Source organism: Platichthys flesus, chromosome 11 (genome assembly GCF_949316205.1).
Source record: "Platichthys flesus chromosome 11, fPlaFle2.1, whole genome shotgun sequence".
NCBI classification, from domain to species: domain Eukaryota; kingdom Metazoa; phylum Chordata; class Actinopteri; order Pleuronectiformes; family Pleuronectidae; genus Platichthys; species Platichthys flesus.
The window spans coordinates 15444680-15467323 of NC_084955.1; the positions used below are offsets into that span (position 1 = coordinate 15444680).

At 44.5% G+C, this 22644-nt stretch overlaps 1 protein-coding gene and 1 non-coding gene across 5 annotated transcripts; one reads left to right on the top strand and one right to left on the bottom strand.

Annotated features, from left to right (window-relative positions):
- Nucleotides 1-11: 11 nt before the first annotated feature.
- Nucleotides 12-22487, bottom strand: invs (inversin). Of its 4 annotated transcripts, none has more exons than XM_062399666.1 (19): nt 22416-22487; nt 20720-20828; nt 15168-15267; nt 13902-14065; nt 12447-12620; nt 11748-11915; nt 11443-11623; nt 10598-10707; nt 10211-10382; nt 9017-9172; nt 8748-8869; nt 8226-8333; nt 8033-8139; nt 7726-7935; nt 4970-5172; nt 4284-4839; nt 3564-3706; nt 780-866; nt 12-692 (listed from the first exon to the last, which is right to left on the bottom strand). In XM_062399666.1, the coding sequence occupies exons 2-19, from the start codon at nt 20720-20722 to the stop codon at nt 577-579; spliced, it is 2880 nt and encodes a 959-aa protein (XP_062255650.1). In that variant the 5' UTR covers nt 20723-20828; nt 22416-22487; the 3' UTR covers nt 12-576. The 4 variants fall into 4 exon arrangements, with proteins under 4 accessions (XP_062255650.1, XP_062255648.1, XP_062255649.1 ...); XM_062399664.1 differs by having other exon boundaries at nt 774-866; XM_062399665.1 differs by having other exon boundaries at nt 13902-14068.
- Nucleotides 1055-1127, top strand: trnat-ugu (transfer RNA threonine (anticodon UGU)). The gene has a single exon. It is a non-coding gene; the product is annotated as a tRNA-Thr (tRNA).
- Nucleotides 22488-22644: the final 157 nt, after the last annotated feature.

Genomic DNA, 22644 nt, shown 5'->3' on the forward strand with positions numbered 1-22644 from the left:
AAAAAACTGAATAAAGGCAAACCAAAGTTAAATCAAAGTGCATTGTCCTCTGTTTAACTGTTTTTATTTTTATAATGTAATTAAAAGGCAACAAACATGAGGAATATTTTTGTGCAAATAGAGAATAAAAAGTAAATAAAAACTTCATAGTTCAGCAATACGTCTTTGTCTTGAGAGGGAAAGCACTTAAAGAGCAAACTGGTGTGGAGGGAGTAACTTGTGAATGTGTAGGTGTGTCTGCAGGTGGGCTATCTGTATGACTGGCTGTTGATAGACTGCCTCATGCTCCACAGCGGGAGGAAAGGTTATCTCAGTGTGTGTGCGAGAGCGGTGGAGAACAGGGCCGATGGAGGGTGTATGTGTTCCTTCCACAATGGCTGAAAGGTTATCTTTTACACACACCGCGTCTGTAGACTTAACCCCACCCTGTGAGGTCATGGCTCTGATGTCATATGGCTTAATTTTAGAAAGCTTGGCACAGTATGCGAACAATGTGTATAGTAATTCTATAGAGGCGAGGCCAGCCAGCCAGCTGAGAAAACCTCAAGAGCATCAGTTGTGTGGGTTTGTGTGGCTTCAATGTTTCCCCCGTCCTCTGGTCCCCTGTCCAGCGCTATACGGTCGCAGATGATACGAGTACTGCTTGGCTTGATCCACCACATCAGCCAGGTGTACACAGTCTATACCTCTCACTGTAAATCAAGCCCAAACAAATGACATTTTAGACACTTTAACTGCTTTTAAAGTGTGTGCGTGTGTGTTCATGCACTTACACTTACACTGGCTCTGGGTGCGGAGCGGCATGTCCAAGAGCAGCTGGGACTGAGAGCCCAGAAGTGAAGGCCCTCGTCTGGCCACGGCGTTTCCTAAAGTACAGTAAAGAGATATGTCAGTGTGTCAGGATGATAGCTCCATGTCACCAGCTTCAACCAGCAGGTGCTGCTGAACAAAGCCAGGGACACTCCTGTAACTGGTTGATCTTGTCAGGCGACACACCCATGATTGTACAAGGTTGTTCTTCATAATTTCCTTTGACTGTACCTCCGATATCTAAGGCCCTATAGCTCAGTGGTTAGAGCACTGGTCTTGTAAACCAGGGGTCGCGAGTTCAAATCTCGCTGGGGCCTGGAAAATCATTTTTATCTTATTTTTAGGGCCAATTACAAATACGCCTACATTATAAATACACCGCTGATGCATGAAGGGATGTACTTGTGACTGATTTAAGACATTCGTATGAATCCTGCAAGAGGGAGTTGAGCACATTTATCCCTCTTTCACTTCAAGGCTGAATTGTAAAATATATTTGATCCATAACTGTTGAATTCTGCTACAATACAATAATCATCCAACAAGTCTGAAGGTGATGTCATCAAAGAGCTTGAGAAAGGATCTCAGTGACCTGCTGCCTGTTCTGAGTCATGAAGAGTTTAGATCATACAAACTTCACCACCTCATTAGGTATTACTAGTAAAAGTGATTCTCAAATGTTGAGAGTTAATTTTGACTTTATTGTGTTTTTTTGGAAAAAAATGTTTGCAACAGGGTGCAGAGTCACGGTATTTATTTAATCGTCAAATCAATCAAATCTCTGCACAGAAACTCTAGTCACAGTTTTTTGTAAAAAAAAAATCTCAATGAAATTAGAAAGAATATTTGATATAAAATGATAAATATCAATTAAAAAATAAATAAATAAAGAAGGTTTTGTGATGATTAAACGAGTGACGTGACCCAGTCTAGAGTCACGTGTCAAATCTCAGGCTACTACTCAGGAAAAAAACGAGGCTGCAAATGAGAGAAGAATCTGGTGAATTTGTGTGTGTCTGTTGTGTGCGTGTGCGTGTGTGTGTGTGTGGGGCACTGTTTCGGGGCCTCTGTGTGTGTTTTCTGTAGATAGCTCTACGCAGTTGTCTGACATTCCCAGTGACAGCTCTGAACTTTTCACAATGCCAGGACTGTCAGATAGAGAGAGGGAGGGAGGTGAGGTGAGAAGGGGGAGGGGACAACCACGTCAGGAGGTTAGCTGGGAGCGTGTGTGTGTGTCTGTGTGTAGGCGGGGGCATCTGTGGGCAGAGATGCAGCGTGTGCTTGTATGTTTTGGCGAAGCAAAGTTTCTGTCCATCCTGCCATCATCACCTGGTGATGTGTGATGAAGGTCAGGCCTGTCTGTGGGGCGAAACCCTACCAGAGGGTCCACACAGGGGCCCAGGTTGATACTGTCATGGTATGTGGACTGAAGCAGCACCCAGACATTTACAAGTGTACCTGCATGACAACCAGCCAGCCTGACTTCCAGCTTCTAATCCAACCGAGTCTCAGTCTGTTTGCAATGTTGTGGTTTTTAAGCAATTCGGGAGCTTAACGTGAGACGTCCACCTTCAGGAGTGAACCAGCACTGAACCACATGCTGCTGCTGCTGCTGGGTGTTTGATGCCAAGTGGGTCACTAAACACAAGGACGATTCTTGGTTTGAGATACCAGGCCAGACCCTTATTTCTGGTCCCTTTTGCACGATCAAATCCCACATAAAAGCAGGAAAAATGTTGAAGATATATTAATTTCTATTGTCAAATCTCTACCGAGGCCCAAACGTCCCCTTCAAGTCGTCCATGCTGCACCAAATGTCACCAGCTTGTAGATATCAGCTCCCTAAATTTGGCTGATTCTTTTCATCAGGACCCATAGATAGGATAAGATGTTTTTCAACATTTGCACCATTACAATGTTAAATAAAGATAATGATAAAGAAATTCTTTGACTTTTGGTCCTTTCTCATCAGCATCAACAAACATGCACTTTGGCTCGCATTTACTCCCAGTGAACCTCATGCAACTGATAATCTCATGAGTGTGTTGACTGTTTCCATGTGAGCGCTGACTGACTCAGACAGATTTACAGGTCATAAATTCTACTTGTTTAGTTTCAGCCAAAAGAAAATATTCAATCCCCATGTCTGGAAATTAAAAAACGTATTAGTCTAGTTGTATGCATAACCCTGATTATCACAATATCCCACCACCAGACTATTAATTGCAGCATTTGCTCTAAGAGACACAACAGTTTGAAACTGTGCTGCTCAGTTATTATTATGAATTTCTCATGAAGTCTCTTTTTCAGTGTTGAGTTCAGGGCACTTACATCGGTAAAAATTAAAAAATACATTTTAACATGTTTGAGAGAGAGCGATGCATAATATCAAAGTCCTTTCTTTGTTAAATGAGTCCAAGGGTTCAGGAGGGGTGGGTGGATTGAGAAGTTTGCTCTGCTGGGGATAGGGAAGAGTTCTTCTTCATCTGATGTTAAGTGTGTGTGCACAAGAGTAAATTGTTCCTCTCTATGCTTGTTTTATTTCGTTGGATTATATTTGTCCGTGTTTTCAGTTTTTTAGGCAACGCACACTGAGATGAATTTAACAGCTGCAATTTGTGGAGCTGTTCAAATGTAATATGTTCTACAAAGAGGAGCGCGCGTGTCCATTGATTTGAATGGGACGGACAAATAGGGAGTAAATAGGAATAAATAAAAGGTTGAGCACAGATGTGGTTTGCAAATTTTCTCACCGTAGATGCTTTGAAGGACGGAGCTCTTACTCGTAGATGTTTTCGCGGATGGAGCTCTGACATCCATCTTCTTCCTGTTTTGGGATCGGTTGGACTCCACCTCTTCGCAGGCCTTCACCTCCCTTCGTCTGCGTGCGTGAAACCTGCCGACACAAATCCATGCACGTCGTTCAGTTAAAAAAAAATAAACATCTCAAACAGTGTTCAAAGCTGGCTAATCCTCACTGTAATACTCACAAAGCATAAACAAGGTAAGCGGAGTTTGTTCAAGGCAGCTAATAGGCAGCACACACAGAATCTAATTGTGGAGCTGAATGGAAACAGAGGGACTCCTGCAGCGTCCTGGCAGCGTCTGAGAGAAACTCAGAGAGAGGAACGCAGAGAGAGGCTGCTGGTAGCTATTAGAGCAGCATGGCTGAACTTTTCGCCCCTTGTTAAACCAGTTTGAAAGCTGGAGATTACAGCCCGTCGGTCCCCTGCCTCCTCGTCTCACCCATCTCCCACGCTCTCCCCCCCCCCCACTGCTCTAGTGTTGATGGCATCCAGATCGAAGATGGGGGCGGCGTTACAGGAGACGAACTGTGGCACATATGAGGGAGAGAGTGCACATGTGGGCGCCACATGTGCCCAGCTAATCTCCCACCGCCACAGAAGCGTCAGCCTCTGAGCTTCAACTTCTAAGCACCCCTCCTTCGGATTCAAACACCAATGCACGCTCACCTTCTCCAGGCTCGCTGGATGATGCGTGCAGCCTCGGTCCTCCTCCGGCGCTGCTCTCTGTCGTGTCCCCTGTGTGCGCGGGTTGACACCGCTCCATGTGTGCCAGTCTTTCTGGAGGGGCGTTTGTGGTCTAAAGATGAAGTGCTCCTCAATGAGGCAGTGTGACTTTGGTCTCTGGTGGAGCCCCTCTCTGGAGTCTGCTCCTTGTTTCTGGGCTTCAGTGGAGAGGTGGGTGCATTGGTTTTGCCGGGAGCCGGCATGTGAGGGGTAAATTCTCTGGAAGTGGCCTCAATTTGCTCCGTAGAGGAGGCACCTGTGATGGGAGCGCTTGTGTTAAAGGAAAGTCTCTCCCTGACCTTGGGCATGGAGGGAGGTCTGGGTTTGAGATTGGGGGGTTGGCTGCAGCTGGCAGGAGAAGGAAGCTCCTTCAGCCTGGTGGTCTGTGGAGCACCAGACACCGTGTCATCGGTAACATGACTTCGGTGACTCGAAGCCTCGGGGGCCTCATGCGGCTCGGCTGCTTTATGTCGTCTGGAGGATCTGCTCTTGTGGTCCGCTGGGGTGGAATCAGGAGCCATAAACACAAAAGCATATTTTAATCTCTATCTCTAATACTGAAACCCATTAACGCAATTCACACTGCGAGCTCCATCATACCAACTTTAAGGACTTGAGCATAATTGTACCTTTGTGTCTCTCGTCTTTGCTCCGCGTGCGTTCAGCTTTGGATGAAGTCTTTGTTTCCACCGCAGTGTCATTCATGGTTAAGTTCTGCATAATGTTGACTGAGGACAGCTTGTCCTGCTCTGCTCTCGCCAACATCAACTTCCTTTTGGACTCTGAAACCTGCTGCACGGCCCCTCTCCTGCGCTGTTCCTCTTCTCGCTTCCTGCACACAAAAAAGACGGTGACCTCATCGTGGCAGGTTAAGGTTGTGTGTGTGAAAAACATTTAGTTACTTTTATTCCACATTTTTACTTTGAGGTACTTGTACCAGTGCAGATCAGATCACCTTCAAAGTGAGATGAGTGTCATCACAACAAGATGTAGATACTAACTAACTACAAGATAGATTTTTCGACACACGTTGTGACCGTGGCGTGGCGTCAAAGTTTGATAACAGTCAAATTAAAACACGATAAAAATAAAATATATTTAAAAAAAATTACATAAATTAAATTAAATGAATCCTGCGCAGAAGTGGACTGGGCAGGATTAATTTAATTTAATTTAATAAATATATATATATATATATATTTTTTATATTTTTGTATTGTATATATTTTTTCATTTATTTTATATATTTTGACCATAGTTATGTGTCTTTAAAAACAGCATTAAGGAGCATTTGCACTTCTTTTCTTCTTACAGCTGTAGTTTTTAAACTACAGCTTTAAACCCCCCCCCCAAATACGATTGAAAAGGCAAACAGATGTTGACCAGGTGTTGCCTTTCAGATTGCATGTTGAATAGCAGTCTTGAGTTTAGCCTTCAGATTCCCATGTAAAAAGGATAACGCCCCATGGAGACCAGAGCTGTCTATGAGAGAAACGCAAACCATCTTAAAGCTGAGAAAAGAATGAACATCGATCTGAGCCACTTCATGCAAAAATAGAAATAAACCACTGGTGTACTGATGTATCAACATACATCAAACAGGTCGGTCAAGGACAAGAACAGCAGTCGATGAAAGGAACATTGTGAGAGCTGTGAAAAAAACCCCCAGAACAGGCTTCAGTGACATCACCAGCAACCTCCACAGGGCAGGGACGATGGTATCACAATTCACCGTTTGAGGAGGAGTAGAAGTACAAAGGCCATACCACAAGATGCAAACCACTCATCTCCTGTGAGAACATCAAGGCACATAAACAAATACAAATATGAGCCACAAGATCTGGAACAAAGTGCTATGGACTGATGAGATGAACGTCTGGAGAAAGAAAGGATCGACTGATGATCCCAAACAAAGGTGAGGACCACTAATCTTTATTAAGGACCGTGTAATTCAGGTTGTTGTCTTTTGAATGTTCCCATGGAGAGTCGCCACAATGGATCACCATCTGCATCTTTCATTTGGTATCTATCTTTTACGCCATGTTTCTGATCCAGCCTGCGTTCGGAGGAGCCACGGATCAAACTCAGCAAACTTAGGTAACAGCGACGTAAACGGTTTTGCAACCAAATATTAAATGTAATATAATCAAAAGTTATTTTACACTGACCTCCTTCTACTTTTGCTCACAACAAAATGGGGCGATCTGAAACAAGAGGTGCAACATCCTAAGTTGTTCAACACATCTTGATGTAAATATCAGGGGGAAACATGGAAATTCTGAACTCTTCATCTATGGTCTTAAACCGGAATTTCAAGGAATTGCCAAAGCCAGTCCATTCGTTTTCAAGGTGTTCAGGTCAATGCACTTCATTTGAGTTCATATCTTTTCATAATGTTTTAAAATGTAAGCTGTTTATGTTATTCTAATGTTTATACAGACGGTTAAAATAGGCAATTATATTTTTTTGTGTGTTCTTCTCTCATGCGAGCTATGAAAGAATACTTTTAGTATCTTCTCACAGAGCTGTCATCTCGATGGATCTGCCCGGCTTAAAATACCAAGAAGAAAGAAAAGCTGGTGTTAACGTGCTCTCTTAAAACAAATTTACTTCCCTAAAACCTTCGTGTGAGAAAATAAAGGTGCGGCTGGTGAGCAAATGACAAAAAGGAGAACAAGCTAAGAGAGACAGACAGGGGGAAGACATATGTGTGTGCAGGGATGACAGAAGGAAAGATAGATATGGAGAGAGTGTGACTGCTCCAGGAGCGGAGATACAGAGAGAGACAGAGAATGAGAGATGAACACAAGGATAAATGCAAATGGTATCAAGTGACAAATAGAGGGTTAATGAGTTCCTCACAGTGAGTACAGGCAACTTCAAAACACAGGAACTATGACAGCGGCCAAAGTTAAGTGTGGCTCTGTGCACTGTTTCACTTCATGTAAATTAGCACGTGTGGATTTTTGTTCAGTCCACAAATTAGTCATGTTGCGAGGACCTTAATCTGTTTCATGGTGACTTGAACGAGTTGTCAGAACAGTAATCATTAAATCCTGAGGCGAAGACGTGTTTTAAAGTTAGTGCTTTGCAATTAGTAGGTATGGTTCCACCGAAGCTGCCCAGAAAATTGGTTTCGGACTTTTCCCGGAGTTTGCATTTCACATCCCAGCAGGAGATTGTTTGAATCAGACGCGTTCACGACGACGGGAACATTTCAAGAACGTTTAGAGGAGGGGCGTGACTGCGTAGCCTGCGGGAGGCAGAACATGATGGGTAAATTCCACTGTGGAAAACACATGTATTTGTTTAGAGCACATGGGCGCTCTTACTCTCTCAAGGAGACACAATTGTGTGTGTGTGTGTGCGTGAGCTTGTCACTCACTTGGCTGCATCCTTGCGCAGCTGCTCGTGCCTCATGAGGAGCTGCTTCCTCTCCTTGAAGGCCTTGCGGACAGTGTAGCCCTTGTAGACGGCCTGGATGGAGGCAGCAGCGATGTCCTGGATGGCTGCTATGGAGAGAGCGCCGTGCTCCAGCATGAACTGCGTCACCTCGCTGTGTCCCCCCAGCAGGGCGTAGTCCAGAGGGGTGTACCTGCTCAAACACCACAGTCAGTCATGGATCCGTTTGCCCACTTTCACTTTTATTGACTCCTCCCCTCTGCAGCCCTCGTGCACGGCTTGGCTCTCACCTCTCCTCAGTGTGCTCCATGTGATTTGGAAAGGCGTTGTAGCCCAGCAGCAGTTTCACTGCATCCAGGTAGCCATTGTTACATGACCAGTGGAGAGCAGTCCGCCCCTGTACAGCCATAAATAAAAACATCCATTCACTTCGCAACTTTGTCCAAATGAATCTCAGAAACCACAGACAGAAGTGTTCTTTACCTCCTTGTCCTGTATGTTGGAATCAGCGTTGTACTCCATGAGAACAGCCATGCAGGTTATGTAGCCGCCATAAGCAGCACACTGCAGAGGAGTCCGTCCTGCCTGGTCCTGTCCAGTCACATATTCAACAGAACAATTAAAAGAATAGCAAAGGATTAATGAACTGGATCCTGAGCTTATACCTTTCTCAGGAAGTAATATCCGCATCCTCATATGTTCATTGATTCAACCGTCCAAATAAATAATGATTATAGTATTTATAATGTAATCAATTGTGGACCAATCTACATACCTGGGTAGAAAGCTCTACATGGTGAAGCCAAAGCTAAACAACTGAGTATTACTATAAAATATATATACACATGTAAATAGTTTCTTTTTTAATATCATTTGCTGTGGTATCCAGACGGATGGCCGAGATCCAATCACATCAGATGATGAAGAACTTGTGCACTAAATGAGAACAACGACAGAGGATCACATGCACTGACTCTGGCTGCTGCTGCATGTGCACTTTCATACCTGCACATTAGGACTAATCCCATTCTCCATCAGTATCTGGCAGACCTCAGCATTTCCTCCCAGAGCTGCCCAGTGCAGAGCAGTGTGACCATCCACGTCTACCAGGTCCACATGTGCAGATCCTTTAAGCAGAACATTTACATTTCAGTTGACTGATGCATGTAAAGACCTAATTCATCATCATCATCACTGGATATCAACTCTGCCATGACTCTTTAATGGTCAATAAAAATAGAAAAGTACTGAAAATAAAAATGGGTTGCACCCACCTTTGATGAGAGTGAGTATGACGTCCCTGTGTCCCATCTCACAGGCACGAAACAGCGGCGTGTGTTTCATCACATCCAGAGCGTCGACCATCGCTCCCTTCTCCAACAGCAGCATCACCGTGCTCACATGACCCGACAGGGAGGCCGCGTGGAGCGCTGCATCAACATACACACAAACACACTTACAAAAACGTAACGTATACAAAGTCTGCCTGAGTCCAACTCTACTACTCCTCCTTCATTTATTTGTATTATTTAGTTTTTTCTATTATTTGGAAGCATTGCACAAAAACTACTGGACAGATGACCATGAAGCTTAGTGGAAGGTATGGATCAGGAAAGATCACAATCAATTTGGTGTGTAGATCTAGATGAGAGGGTGGATCCAGGAAATGTATTTATTATTGCAATATTTTTAAGAAATTTAAAAAGAAAATCCCATGCAAGGAATCATTCATGGATCTTGATGAAAAATAATCAGGTGCATTTACAGGACTTATATCATTCATGTCCTGGACTGCAGGTCCTCTCCGGCTGTGACTAAACCCTGGTCAGTGGAGGGTTAAACAGACACAGAACCATAATGAGGAGCATTACACTAAAGCCTCCTCATGGCCAGTGCAACCCCCCCCCCCCCCTTCCTCCCCTCTTCTGATCCCCAGACAATACAGACAAGAGTCAAGTGCATGGATGTGACCCGGGCACCAGTCAGCTCCACTGCCCTTCACACCGTCTCATTAGCATGACTCGACCGTGACATGTTATGCATGCATAAACAATGACCGCCTGGCTGAGCAGAGGGACCATCACCGTGAAGATTATATGTCCAAACAGCCCAGGGGGTCAGAGCCTGTCTTGGTGTGTGTGTGTGTTCGTCAGAGGACCACACTGGCAGTGGTGTGAGTCTATTCAGCAAGCTCACACTAAATTTGCTGACAGTATCACTTCCCTCTCTCTCACTAGCGCAGTCTCTCTAGCACCCTGGGGGGAATCCCCTGTGACATCATCGCCATCATCCGAGGCCTAAAATCGAGAGAGCGCATCTGGTGAAAGGTGTGTGTTTGTTTAGGTGCAAAGCGACATGACCCGGATGGTTTATGTCCCCACGCGCCCTAGAAAGACAGAAGGGGCAGAGGGGGGGTCACAGCAGGTGGGAGGAGCCTCGGTTCCTCCTCTCGTTCCTCAGGCACTCACCTGTGCCTCCGTACTTGTCGGCCATGTTGATGTCGATGTGAGGCGTGAGGGCCAGCATGGTGCGGATGACATCGTCACTGCCTTTCCCAGCGGCCCACATAAAGGCCGTCCGCCCCTCCAGGTCAGGTTCATCCTTCACTGAGGGGTGGGACAGAAACACACCAACTGTCTCCTGCTCACACAGAGACACAGAATTAGATTTACTTTACTGGACATGATGAGACAAAAGACAGTGAATCAGACACAGCAATTTTATTTTTCAAAATTTACTATAAGTTACAATGTGACATTCTTTTTGAAATTATAAGAGATAGATCTCAACATCTGAACACACCTGGCTTTAGCGACCCTACATTACCATACACAAATACACAAAGTGTGACTCACAGCATTGTTGCTCTGAGCTCCATAGTGCAGAGGTGTCGCCCCTTGGCTGTCCGAGGGAATCGTGCCCGATGTGTTTCTCTCCAGCAGCAGGTGGACGATTTTGGCGTGGCCTGAAAACACACGTTTACATCGGTGGGACGACAAAGTAAGTAAAGAACGTGAGAAAGTAAAGAGCTGGGACAATTTATCAACAGCACTGGTGAACAAAGGCACTTTATAGCTTTCACTGTTTCTGGTCTGCAATCACTAATAATTATAGTTTTGTGTAGACTCGCTCCCCACCTTTAAAGAACTTACATTGACAATAATACCAGGGCCACTGCTGAAGGGACCTGTATGGTGTCATTTGGGCGCACCACTATTGGACAGACTGTGCTGTCAGTAAAGAGAAGGAAAAGTTGGAATGGCCTACTACGTAATTGGGGAATGCCCATCATTCCCACTTTGAAAACTCATCTGAAACCAGAACTGTGATCCTTTTTAAAGTGTCATGTGTTTAGTCCTTTTTTCCTATTTGTTCACTTTCCTGTATTTGTTATTCTTACTGTATTAGTTCACATTTATTGAACCTGCCAAAGGATAATGTATTTACATTTTGTATTTTTTAGGAATGTTTTATTAATATGCTGAGTCTGGAACAAAGTGGTGGATCTACTAACAAGCATACCAACATTGGCTGAAAATGAATAGAACTGATTTTTAACATGTGGATAATAAAAAGTCCAATTTGGCTTTGACTGAGCTAAGGAGATTAAAACAAATTGAATTAGAGTTTTGTTTCCAATGATGGGAGGACATTATTAGCAAAGCTGTCATTCAGGCTGCAGCAGGTCACATTCACTCACCGAGCAGAGCGGCCCAGTGCAGTGGAGTTCTGAACAGGTTATCGTAGGCCGTCACGTTACAGCCCTCGTAAGAAGTCAGCACCTCAACCACCGCCTCGTTACCGTCAGCCACCGCAAAGTGCAGCGGCGTCCGCCCCTCGTAGTCCTGCCAGTTCAACAGGGACTCGGTGGGAGCTGCCTCCTAAACACACAGACACACACAAACACAGGTGAGGATACTGGAAGAAGATGAACTTAGTCTCGTGTTTTGTGTGTGTGTGTGTGTGTGTGTGTGTGTGTGCGTCTGTGTGCACAATGGTGTTTACCAGTATACAGCGGACAGTTTGCGTGGCGCTGGGCTCCTGACTGTGTGCAGCCCAGTGCAGGGGGATCTTGCCCTCACTGTCTGGGATGCCGATGTTGGAATCGTGCTTGATCAGGAGGCGAACGTGTTCCGGTCGGTTATAAAACGCAGACCAGTGCAGAGCCGTTTGCTGTTCAAAGAGAGAAAGAGAAATCCAAAGGGTGAGAACGAGATGATGAATGGAGATGGGAACAGAGGGGGCCGTTGTAACGCCAGGTTCCATTTAAGTTCACAAAATCCGTCCACTATGAAATGGTCACGAAATATTAGGGCAGCGTGCGGCACAAAGCGCATACCGAGCTATTCTGAGATTTCCTGAGACCACTGTCATCTGACGCGATGATGCATATTGGATTATTACAAAACCGACTACTGATGTCAGATACACATTGGCTCCGACAGACAGAGGAGACTGTGTGTTTGTGGTCTTATCAGCAGAACACAGTACAAAGCCGCAGATTGTTGAAACGTTCGCTGCTGTGTGAGTGCGCCTCTCTGTGATTACGTGTGCATGACCTAAAATTTCCAATGCTCCTAACAAACTATTTTCACTCCGTCAGTTTTCTTTTTACAGATTATTGGTGAGATGCCCAACCGGGCTGGTTTCTGCCTGAAGTCAAACTACGGGCCGAAGCACTTGTGTGTATTTGTACAGCGGCACCTTGTTCTTGTCTTGCGTGTCCACCTCTCCAGGTCCGATGTGTTTGAGCAGCAGGGCCAGCGCTTTTGGGGTTGGGTGTCGGGTGGCCAGGTGGAGCGGGGTCATCTCCTCCAAATCTTTCTGCAGCCAGTTGGCCCGCCTGGACAGCAGCAGCTTCAGGAAGCGCACATTCCCCTGCAACACACACAGACACAACCTCAAAACTGTGCTAAAAAGTAGTTCAGAAATCACTGATTCTCTTCAGCATTTGTCGTGAACCGGCAGCAATGACACGCACACACTCCCACACACACTCTCCCCAGGCTTTCAGTCGTGTCTGGTTCAATCGGTAGGTCATCCATCTCCGTCCCCTCCTCCTGCCTCTCTGCTCAACGAGTGAGATGAGCTGCTAAACCTTAAACAGCGGCTCTTTGGCCTGACAAGAGCAGCCAGTCTCCACCTGTCGTCCTCTCCACATCATCACCATCATCCTCACTTTCTGTCTCTTGTCACCAGGCCACTTGGAGATGTATTTTGCAACAGCTGTCAGAGGATGTCGAAGTGTGTGTGTGTGTGTGTGTGTGTGTGTGTGTGTGTCTGTTCGTTTGGGTCCGTGTCCATGCAGACATGACTGAGTACATGTATAAGTGTGTTTTGTATATTTGCCATTCTGTGACCACAATGCCGTCTGACAGATCTATCTTGTGTGTGAGCATGCATCTAGACAGCGAGTGTGTGTGTGTGTGTGTGTGTGTGTGTGTGTGTTCCAGTCCTCCCTATTCTCAGTCCAATTAGATCGGTAATCCCTGGCCTCTCTTGCTGTCTCAGCCACTTATTGATCAGATGTCAAAGAGACATCACTAGTATCCCCCAACACACACACACACAGACACCCATACACACACACACACACAAACGCTCCCCATCTATGAGAAAGACCCCAATAACCTATTACCTCCACTCTTTCTTCAATGATATTATGATCCTGTATCAGTGCACTCCAATAGATGAAGGCCCTGTTAAATAACTGAGGATATTATTAGTTCTACATCCCAATGTTCTTCTGATGTACACACCATCTGTCTAAAGATATTTTTTGTTCGTATATAATCTGAGAAAATATCCCTCTTCTTCCGTAAATTTCAGCGGCAAAAACCCTGTGTAACACTCGTGTCCTCGAGCAGAATTATTTTTTTATTTACAGAGGTGTGTGTAAGTGAAAGTCATTCCCTCCCCACCACAAGCCCTTAGGCCCTGATGACAACCACTAGGGGGCACTGGCTTCCCACTGGAGCTTGTGGCAATTCAAATATTCCCTTTTCCATCAAACCTCATCCCCATACTCCTTCCAACTTTATCTTTACAAAAGAATGGCAACATTTTGTCAGAAAAGAGACACTTTACTTTACTGTTTACAGGATAAACAGTGTCCGGTCTTTTTTATTTTTAAGGCTGTGTGTTTGTTGATGTCCATACCTTATGTGCGGCGAGGTGCAGAGCCGTGCGCTGGCTGTGGTCAGTCTTGTTGACCGAGGCTCCGGCCTTCAGCAGAGTCTCTGCACAATCCAAGCGGTCAGCCAGCACACAGTACATCAAAGGGGTTCGTCCAAACTGGTCCTCACGGTCCCGCAGTGAGGGCTCTACTACACACACACACACACACACACACACACACACGCACACAACCACACACCCACGCACACACACACACACACACACACACACACAAAAGAAACACAAAGGTTTAAGTCTATGGGTATAGGTGTTAATCAAAACCAAGATTTAGGTCAATATGGGTTGAATTTCACAACATATAAAACCGAAAGTACAATTAGTGGCTTGTGATGGAACATCTTGTAAGCTGGTTTTAGAATGCAGCCCCTTGTACTTTACGTGCCTTTTAAAAAAAATAACAAGTTTAATAGGACCTCCACTTCCACTTACCTAAATTAGTCAATTTATTCAGAGCAGTTGGAGGTAGGAACATCTCTAACACAGTGAGCCTGGAGGCTAATGGTGCCCATTCATGAAAAGAATTTGCAAAGCTCATGTGATGTTCTTCATGTATTTCTTGCCAAATGTTTCTATTCTATGTCAGAATAGGAATCAGTTTTCAGCAACATCACTAAATGGACAGATGATTTTTGCTATTCCAGCATCATTTAGCGAACAAGAACACCTCCTCTGCTGTAGTTTGTCTACGCAAAACCTGAAACTTCAACCAGATGCTGCAACTAATCCTCCAATCTGACGTTTCTGCACATGGGCTTAATACAATAGACTTTCAACAAAGAAATTAACAAAGCAACACGTAACTATATCTTAATGTGAGCGGGACCTCTGTGCTTCAGGTGTCTTGCTTATAATGTTAGGATGCATATCATAAAGTCATAATGCTTTGCCAGTGGGATCCCAATCCATTTCTTATTTATCTACCCCACTTATCCTTTGAGGGTCACAGGGGAGCACTGGAGCCAATCCCCGCTGTCAGGGGGCAAAATTCAGGGTAAACACTGGACTGGTCGCCAGCATATCACGGGACCAACATACAGAAGCAGACAACCATTCACTCTTCGAGTCTTAAATTAACCTCACCTAACATGTCTTGGGAGGAAGCCAGGGTACATGCAAACTCCACCCAGAAAGGCCCTGAACATGTTGGGATTCTAACCGGGAACCTGTGAGGCAAGAGGGGCCAACCACTCATAGCGCCGCCCCAACGATCTCTTGTGTACTGCTTACCTGTGATGAGTTTGACAAGGGCGCTCCTATCCCCGTTGACAGCTGCAGCATGAACCTGGGAGCCCAGAGAGGCAGGACCTGGGCTGGATGTCGCCGACGCCTACAACAGGAACAGATGAAAGGTCACGACTCGACCTACAGCAACATACACTGAGCTGACTTATCAAGTGTTTCATACCATGACATTAAACCGAGTCTAGACAGTTTCCCTTCCATTCATTTACCTCAGAGTTTGCTTGGACACACACTTACAAATAAGTTGTGCATACGTCATAGCATAATCATATATTTTTATTACTTATGCTACAGGTTTAACTGCAAATTTTTAAATCACTTTAAGTCCCACTCACACAAAAAAAACATACCTCATTTTTAATATTGAGGTGTGAATGTACACGGCTCATTTCAAGCAGGTGATGTTAATAAGAGAGAGTCAGAAAGGAGCAAACTTACAAATATTATTCTGAAATCTTAATCATGTTTCAGCCAGTTTAACCCCTGAAGCTCTCTAAGCAGTCAACTACACAATAAACCAGATATTTTCCAATAACGTAATAAGCAAGCTAATGTTTCCTGACACTCTGGAGTGTGTATGTGTGTGTGTGTGTGTGTGTGTGTGTGTGTGTGTGCTCCTGCTGAGGGGGTTAAATCTCTTCCTGGCCCCACTTAACCAGAGCCCAGTGAAAGCTGGGTAATCTGCACACAGGAAGCAGCATGGGGAGGGGGAGACCCTGTGTGAGCGTGTAAGAGGGGGGTCTCTCTTCATGTCTTATTCATGTCTCATTAATACTGCAGTATGCCTTGCTGTGTGTGTGTGGGTTTAGAGATGTGGGACAAACCCGGCGGGGCACAACACAGAAATCAATTATTGTCCCTAAACACATAAATGCTGGAGGCAGAAAAATCCCGTCACAATCTCGAGATTTCTCGGAGACATTTTCATTAGCCGCTGCAGAAACACATCAGATTCACTCCCTGTAAAAAACTCCTGTTTATATTCAGGTTTCATACAATAAACCAAAGATTAATGTGACTTCAGCTTCACTCTTGAGAACATTTAAAGGATCTGAATGGAGGTGGAAACACACCGGTGACCTCCATCCTTCTTTCTCATTCCTCCCAGCCTCCACCTCATAAAGAGGGCTCCCGTAGACACTGCGTGCAGCACGGCAATTACCCACTACACTCGCTGCGTTCTCACGCTCTGCCAAGTAGTGGCGTACACTGGTTAGTTACTACATTAACAACAAAGTCGCTCTATGTGTGTATAAAAGAGCGAGGCTTGGAGGGAAAGACGGTGGGTGCAGCACTTAAAGGTGTGTGTGAGCGCGTGTGTGTCGAGGTGTGCGTGTTCGGCACATGTTGCTACGTCATGGGAAATGCTTTTCCGTGAGAGAGAATTTTTACAGGGGTTTTACCAAAATCAACCACAAGCATCTCTAAACATCTCTAATTTACAGTGATTACTGAGTCAGTAATGTACACTCATGTGCGAGCACGCACGCAGACACACACACAGATTATGCAAATACTAACATCTAGCACATGCAGTTGCAGATAAAACGAAGATCACTGCACATCAGAAAGACTAATATCATGTTTCTGACATTAACACCCGAAAAGATAAAATATTTCAGCTTTTTTACATTTCCATCTCGTCCAGTTGCTTATTCCAAACTTTTTCTTCACTTTTGTTGACGTATTATCCTCTATTTCTGCATATTTTTTTTAAATCAATATGCAAGCCCCCAGCTGCCACAATACAAATATGAATTGATTGATGAATAATCTTGCAGTTATAATGTGGCCCAAACACTGACAGAGAGGGAAATAAGTCAATATATGAATCTGTGTGAGGGACATTCATATCACCAAGAGCAGGCAATTAGAGTTTCATGAGGACCTGAGTGTTTTGGAAACACCTACAGTGCGTCCAAATTTGACTAAAAAGGCTTTTGCGTTGGCAGGTCTGAAATCGAACAAAGGAGGGTGTAAAAATAACACCGGGTCCTGGTGAGGGCTGTAGAGTGGACTCATTTACCCATTCATACATGGTCCTCAGGGAGCACTCCACTCGTTAATAAGAAGACAATAACTCAGAGAAAACCATTGATCACAGGCTGAGGTCCAGACCAAGTGATTGTGCATCTGTACAAGAATCGATTCATGCTGATGCTGACATTACTCAGTCTTTATTCATATTCGGCCTCATATAACCACAGTGAGTTAAACAAAGAACCTCCAAACTCCCATGAAACCTTTCAGCAACACGACAGGAGAGCGGCGCATGCACACACACTGCTGCCTCCTGACACACACACTGCTGCCTCCTGACACACACACACACACACCTGACATGTGCTAGAACTAACACTTGAATTGATGCTATTGAAAAAGTCATACAAAGAAACCAGGGAGACAAAGTGTGTTTGTGTACCTGTGTGTGTGAATGTGTGTGTGTGTTTGTGTGTGGAAACGATGTGTCTGTCTATGTGTTTCTCGAGCTGTCTGTCACTGCGGAGGTGTCTGCTTTGATAGAGGATATAGCTCGGAGCATGCTGGGTAAGCAGTGGGGAACAGAGCCTGAGCCTGTGGCCTTTATTTCAATTCACCCACATACACACACACACACACACACACACACACATGCACAAAAACAACAATAAATTTTTTCAGTAATATCAGAGAATGTTTAAGCTCTTAGTCGACATGTGTTATTACAGGTGTCTATACTACCTACATTTTCCTGTGTGTGTGTGTGTGTGTGTACCTCTGTCTCAGATAGGAGATAGAGGCTGCAGGGATCAGTCCCTGGGTTTTGACTGACATGTAAAGAGGTGAGAGGAAGTATAATATCAGCCCACAGGGATGCCCAATCTGTAAAGCCCTATTTCTGGGGGACTTCCTGGTTCCCCAAGGACCAATGAGCTGGCTCCCTCAGCTGGGGGCCGAGTCCTAGGGCACAGCGGGGCCAATCAGCAGGGGGAGAGGGCTGAGTGACACACAGATTGGCTATTTTACATCATTACCACAATGCATCCTGACAAATGAGCCCCCAGGGTGTGAGCCAATCACCTGGGAGAGTAATGCAATTAGGCGGGACCACAGCTGTCAATCTTACAGCTACGGGGGTCAGGTAGCGATGCCTGTGGCTAAAGCACCCCTGCCTGCTGCCTGTGGTTCTCTCACACACACATGCACACGCACACGCACACACACACACACACACACACACACACACAAGCACACACACAATCTATAAATGCTCACACAATCTATAAATGCTCACACATATATTGTATGACATGTAGAGGGGAACACTAACATCAGTGATCCTATATAAAGAGAAGAACAAAGAAGTGTGTGTGTGTGTGTGTGTGTGTGTGTGTGTGCGCGACTACTTGAGGGACCAAGAGATTGACTTGTGTCCTCCGAGGACCTATCACCTGAGTGTGGGTTTGTGCATATCCGCATACAGTGCATCTGGGCGTGTGTTAGTGTGTGTTTACTTTTGCCCATGTGTTTTGGCCCACAGGGGCACAGTGTTGTTTATGCTCTGAGTCTGAGCTCTGTGCAAGGACTATGACAACAAAAGGGGGGAGAGGGCAGAATCATAGGGGAGCTAAACCTTGTGCAGAGAAGCCCTGGATTTGACTAGCATATGCAAGCTAGCGCTGCCGTTCATGAGGCTTAACTTAGTCTCATTAGGTGTCGTGATATCATACCGGAGCACTCCGGCGTGTCGATAGGCTACGATTCCTCCCAGCATTGTGAGTGTTTGTGTGTCTGGACTGGTCGATGCTGCTGTGACTGGCAGACCGTCAGACGCTGCTGGAGATGAAACCTGGGCACTTCTAACGCCCAGGCTCCATCTCAAAACACTTCTGCTTACACCCTCCTGCCTTCAGTACGACACAGGAGGAAGAGTTAATAACATAACACTCCTTGAAACAATCACACAAGTTTTGCAGCAGTGAGCATAGACACTGTCACTTTGTGTGTGTGTGTGTGCGTGTGTGTGTGTGTGTGTGTTTGTGTGGTTCAGCTGCTGCTCTAGACACTCAGAGAATTAAGAGAGCTGTGTGTTTTGTGTCATCCCATTATATCACTAATGAGCCGCCCTCAGGAGGGACGGGGGAAGAGACAGCGAGGCAGACAGAAAAAGACAGATGAAGAAAAACAGCGAGGAGAGGAAAGGAGGGTGAGAACAGGGGGGGGGGGGGGGGCTGAGACAGAGAGAGAGACCAGCTCGGGGACTATTGCCTCTTCTCCCCTCCGTTCCCTTTTCCCAACACCTCTGAGTCTAATTGGACTAAAACTGTGATCTAATTAAATGTCCAATTAAAGTGCAGAGAGCAATGTGCCCATCGGCGAATCAGAGTACAGGGACATAATCAGCTGGAAAAACAAACAAAAAAATCAATGAGAGCAACGCGAAATGGAAAAAGATGGAGAAAACAGAAAAGGGTGAGGACGGTCAGATGAAATCTAAAGTGCAGGCAGAGTGGTACGGGTGTGTACTGCATGTTTTGTGATGAACACATTCAGCACTGGAAACTAGTAAAATACTTCTGTCATTATTTATAGAGATATTTGTTGACTTAACAGCCAGTTTATCAAGAGAAAATCATAACATCAATTACAAAAGCCCAATGAAAACCCCTAATGAAACCAAATTTAAATCCATTAGATTATGATCATTATCAGGATCAGCACCAAATTACTCATAAAGTTACTCAGTCCCCTAGACATGCCTGATTTTTACTTAAAGAAAATTGGCACCAAAATTAAACAGGATCTTTCCACTAACAAAATGTCATGGACATTTTTTTGTTTGTTTAATCCCTCTGAATAACCAACAAACACAAAACACACTTTTATGTGGAATAAATTAGAATGGCTGCTTCATATTTTGACCTTTACAGATCTTACAGGTAAAAGATCAGTAAATTTATCGCAGCAAAACACACTTCATATTTGTATTTATTTTTATCTATCATGGCAATTGTATTGTGTTTTCTATTTCATCTTTTCCAGTGATGTACAAATTTGAAGAAGAAAACGGGTTATTTCTGCAATACTTGAGAAAAGATCTTAAATGCTTTGTTAATATAAGAACTCAACAAATGGTCAACAGATACAATGATACAAATCAATACGTTGTTATTGTGATTGTGTTTTTTTTTATTTCTTAGCACTGAGGAAACCCTTCTCTTGTTTCTCCTCATCACTGATAATCTGACAGGGAGAGAGAGGCCAATCTCCTTCTGACTCCATCTGTGAGTTGCACACACACTGGGAACCCCCCATGGACAGCTTTAGCCCATCAAATATTAATGCTGGGATTCAATTCAACATCCCACCTTAATCTTCTTAACAATTACGCTGTTACAGCTCACATAATTAAGATTGGTTGCACATGGCCTCGATGGTCTTGACTCTTGAGAGAGAATTAAAAACAGGGGAGACACCTAAGAAACCGACGGATAAACCGAGGAACGACAGAGAATAGAACTCTTCTGGGATCTGTTCTGGGAGTGATGGATTCTTACCATCACGGCGTTGAAGGGCACACTCTGGCAGATGTTTCCCAGTTCAGTGCATTGTTGGTGGGTGTGAGTGCACGTCCAGGTCCCCTACCTGTCCTGATCCTGGCTCCTGCTGTGGGCAGAAAAAGAGGATCACTCACGTACTGAGAGCAGCCCACCTGTTCCCACTGAAGACTGCCAGCATAATACTGAGACTGTACTGGTCACAGACGGCTTCTGATGAGAAACATCATTCTTTTGTAAGTACAGTGGTACATATACTTAGTACATTTTATAATGTATCTGTACTTTACTTTATTATATTGTTTTATGGATACTTTTCACTTTAACTCCATGACACACATCAGCAAAAATCTGTACTTTCATTAGATGTTCACATGGTTTTTATATTTATTAAAGTAACCAATAATTAAGGGGAATTTATCAACTGATCCAATCAAAGCGATCATGACACATTAGACCCCGACTCCTGCAGCAGCAGCATAACTGGTGAAGAAACCACTGACACGGATTTTGAAGAGGCCTCCACCCACCCTCAGTCATTATTGAATATGACAATACAAGTGTTTTCAGGAGCATCATCTGTAGCATTAATATGACATGAGTCTGTATCATTATTATTGTATTAAAACAGAATATAAAATAGGCACAGTTAATGATGTAGTAGAATATAACACAACATTAGGGAATAGGCCACTCCTGGCAAGACATTTTACTGTTTTTTATCAAGTATATTTGATAGCAAGTACTCACTTGACCTCAAGTAGAATAGCTAATGTGGTACTTTTGTACTGTAGGTACTTTGTATTTCTAATTTTACTCTTCTTCGCCATTTCAGAGAGAAATACTGAAGTTTTTACTGCCCAGTTATCTGACAGCTAAGGTCACAACAAGTGCTTTCGATTCCAAACTGAAAACACATGACTTTCCCAAAACACGATGTATTATTATAGATTAAAGGCCCCTCACGGGTGTTTTCAGTTATGAGGTTGACTGGACATAACGAGGGTAGAGCTGGGGAAAAACTGGTGCAGAGATTTACATGAGCTCATTAATACGAGTGATGAAGTTGTAACTTGTCGTGCAACAAAACTACCTGGAAACTTCCTGAAAGCCTGAAAAAATATATATTTAAACAGGTTTTCCAAAAGCAATGTCTTTTGTGCAAATGATGTCTAATCAATGTCTTGCAGGACCTTGGAGGATCCATACTTTGAAAAGGGGTCATTAGAATGCAGTCCTTTAACTTGAGAGACTTGAAGAAGAAGATATTTAAATGCAGGATGTTTTTACAGTGCTTTGTTTAACCTCTCACTTGGGTAAATTATCTGAATCGTTCTTCCACCTCTGCAACTAAACCCCCCCCCCCCCCCCCAAAAAAAAAGTTTTGCAGGATTCAGTGATCAAAGTGATAGTGACGAGTTGTGCATCACTCCACCTAAATGTTCTAGAACCCCAGTTTAGGGCTGTGGACTGTGTGCTCCCCCAGTGCCATGCAACACATGCAAGATGGTGAAAAACAGGATGAAGAGAGATTTACAGAAAAAAGTCCCAATGATGCAACTCCCCCTTTTCCAGAGAAATCTGTCAAATCAGTGAAAAGAGAACGGGACGTGTGGCATCGGATAAACTGAGTGTTACGTTAGTGTGTTTTGGGAAAAGGTAACTTAAACTCCCGCTTCGTCGGTTCTGTATTTACCTTTTGATTCCTCTTCCTCTCAGATGAAAAACGGGAAAGTTTTCTTCCGAGGCGTCCCGTTCAATCTCCGCCGACTGGGTCAATAAATACTACAACTCCCATCGCCGCCGCACACACACCAACCGCCATGGTTGGAGTTTTCCTCCTCGCTCTGCTGCACCGTCAGCCCGGCTCTGAAAACTGCATTACCCAGGAGGCAAGAGGCATACCCGGAAGCTTCGCTCCCGCT

Bases quoted from the DNA above. Each gene is read 5' to 3' on its own strand.
- invs (XM_062399663.1), bottom strand. The intron at 14,069-15,167 runs GTAAGCAGTACA...GTGTGTGTGTAG, and splicing joins CCTTGTCAAACTCATCACAG to TAGAGCCCTCACTGCGGGAC. The intron at 11,624-11,747 runs GTAAACACCATT...CTGTGTGTTTAG, and splicing joins AAACTGTCCGCTGTATACTG to GAGGCAGCTCCCACCGAGTC.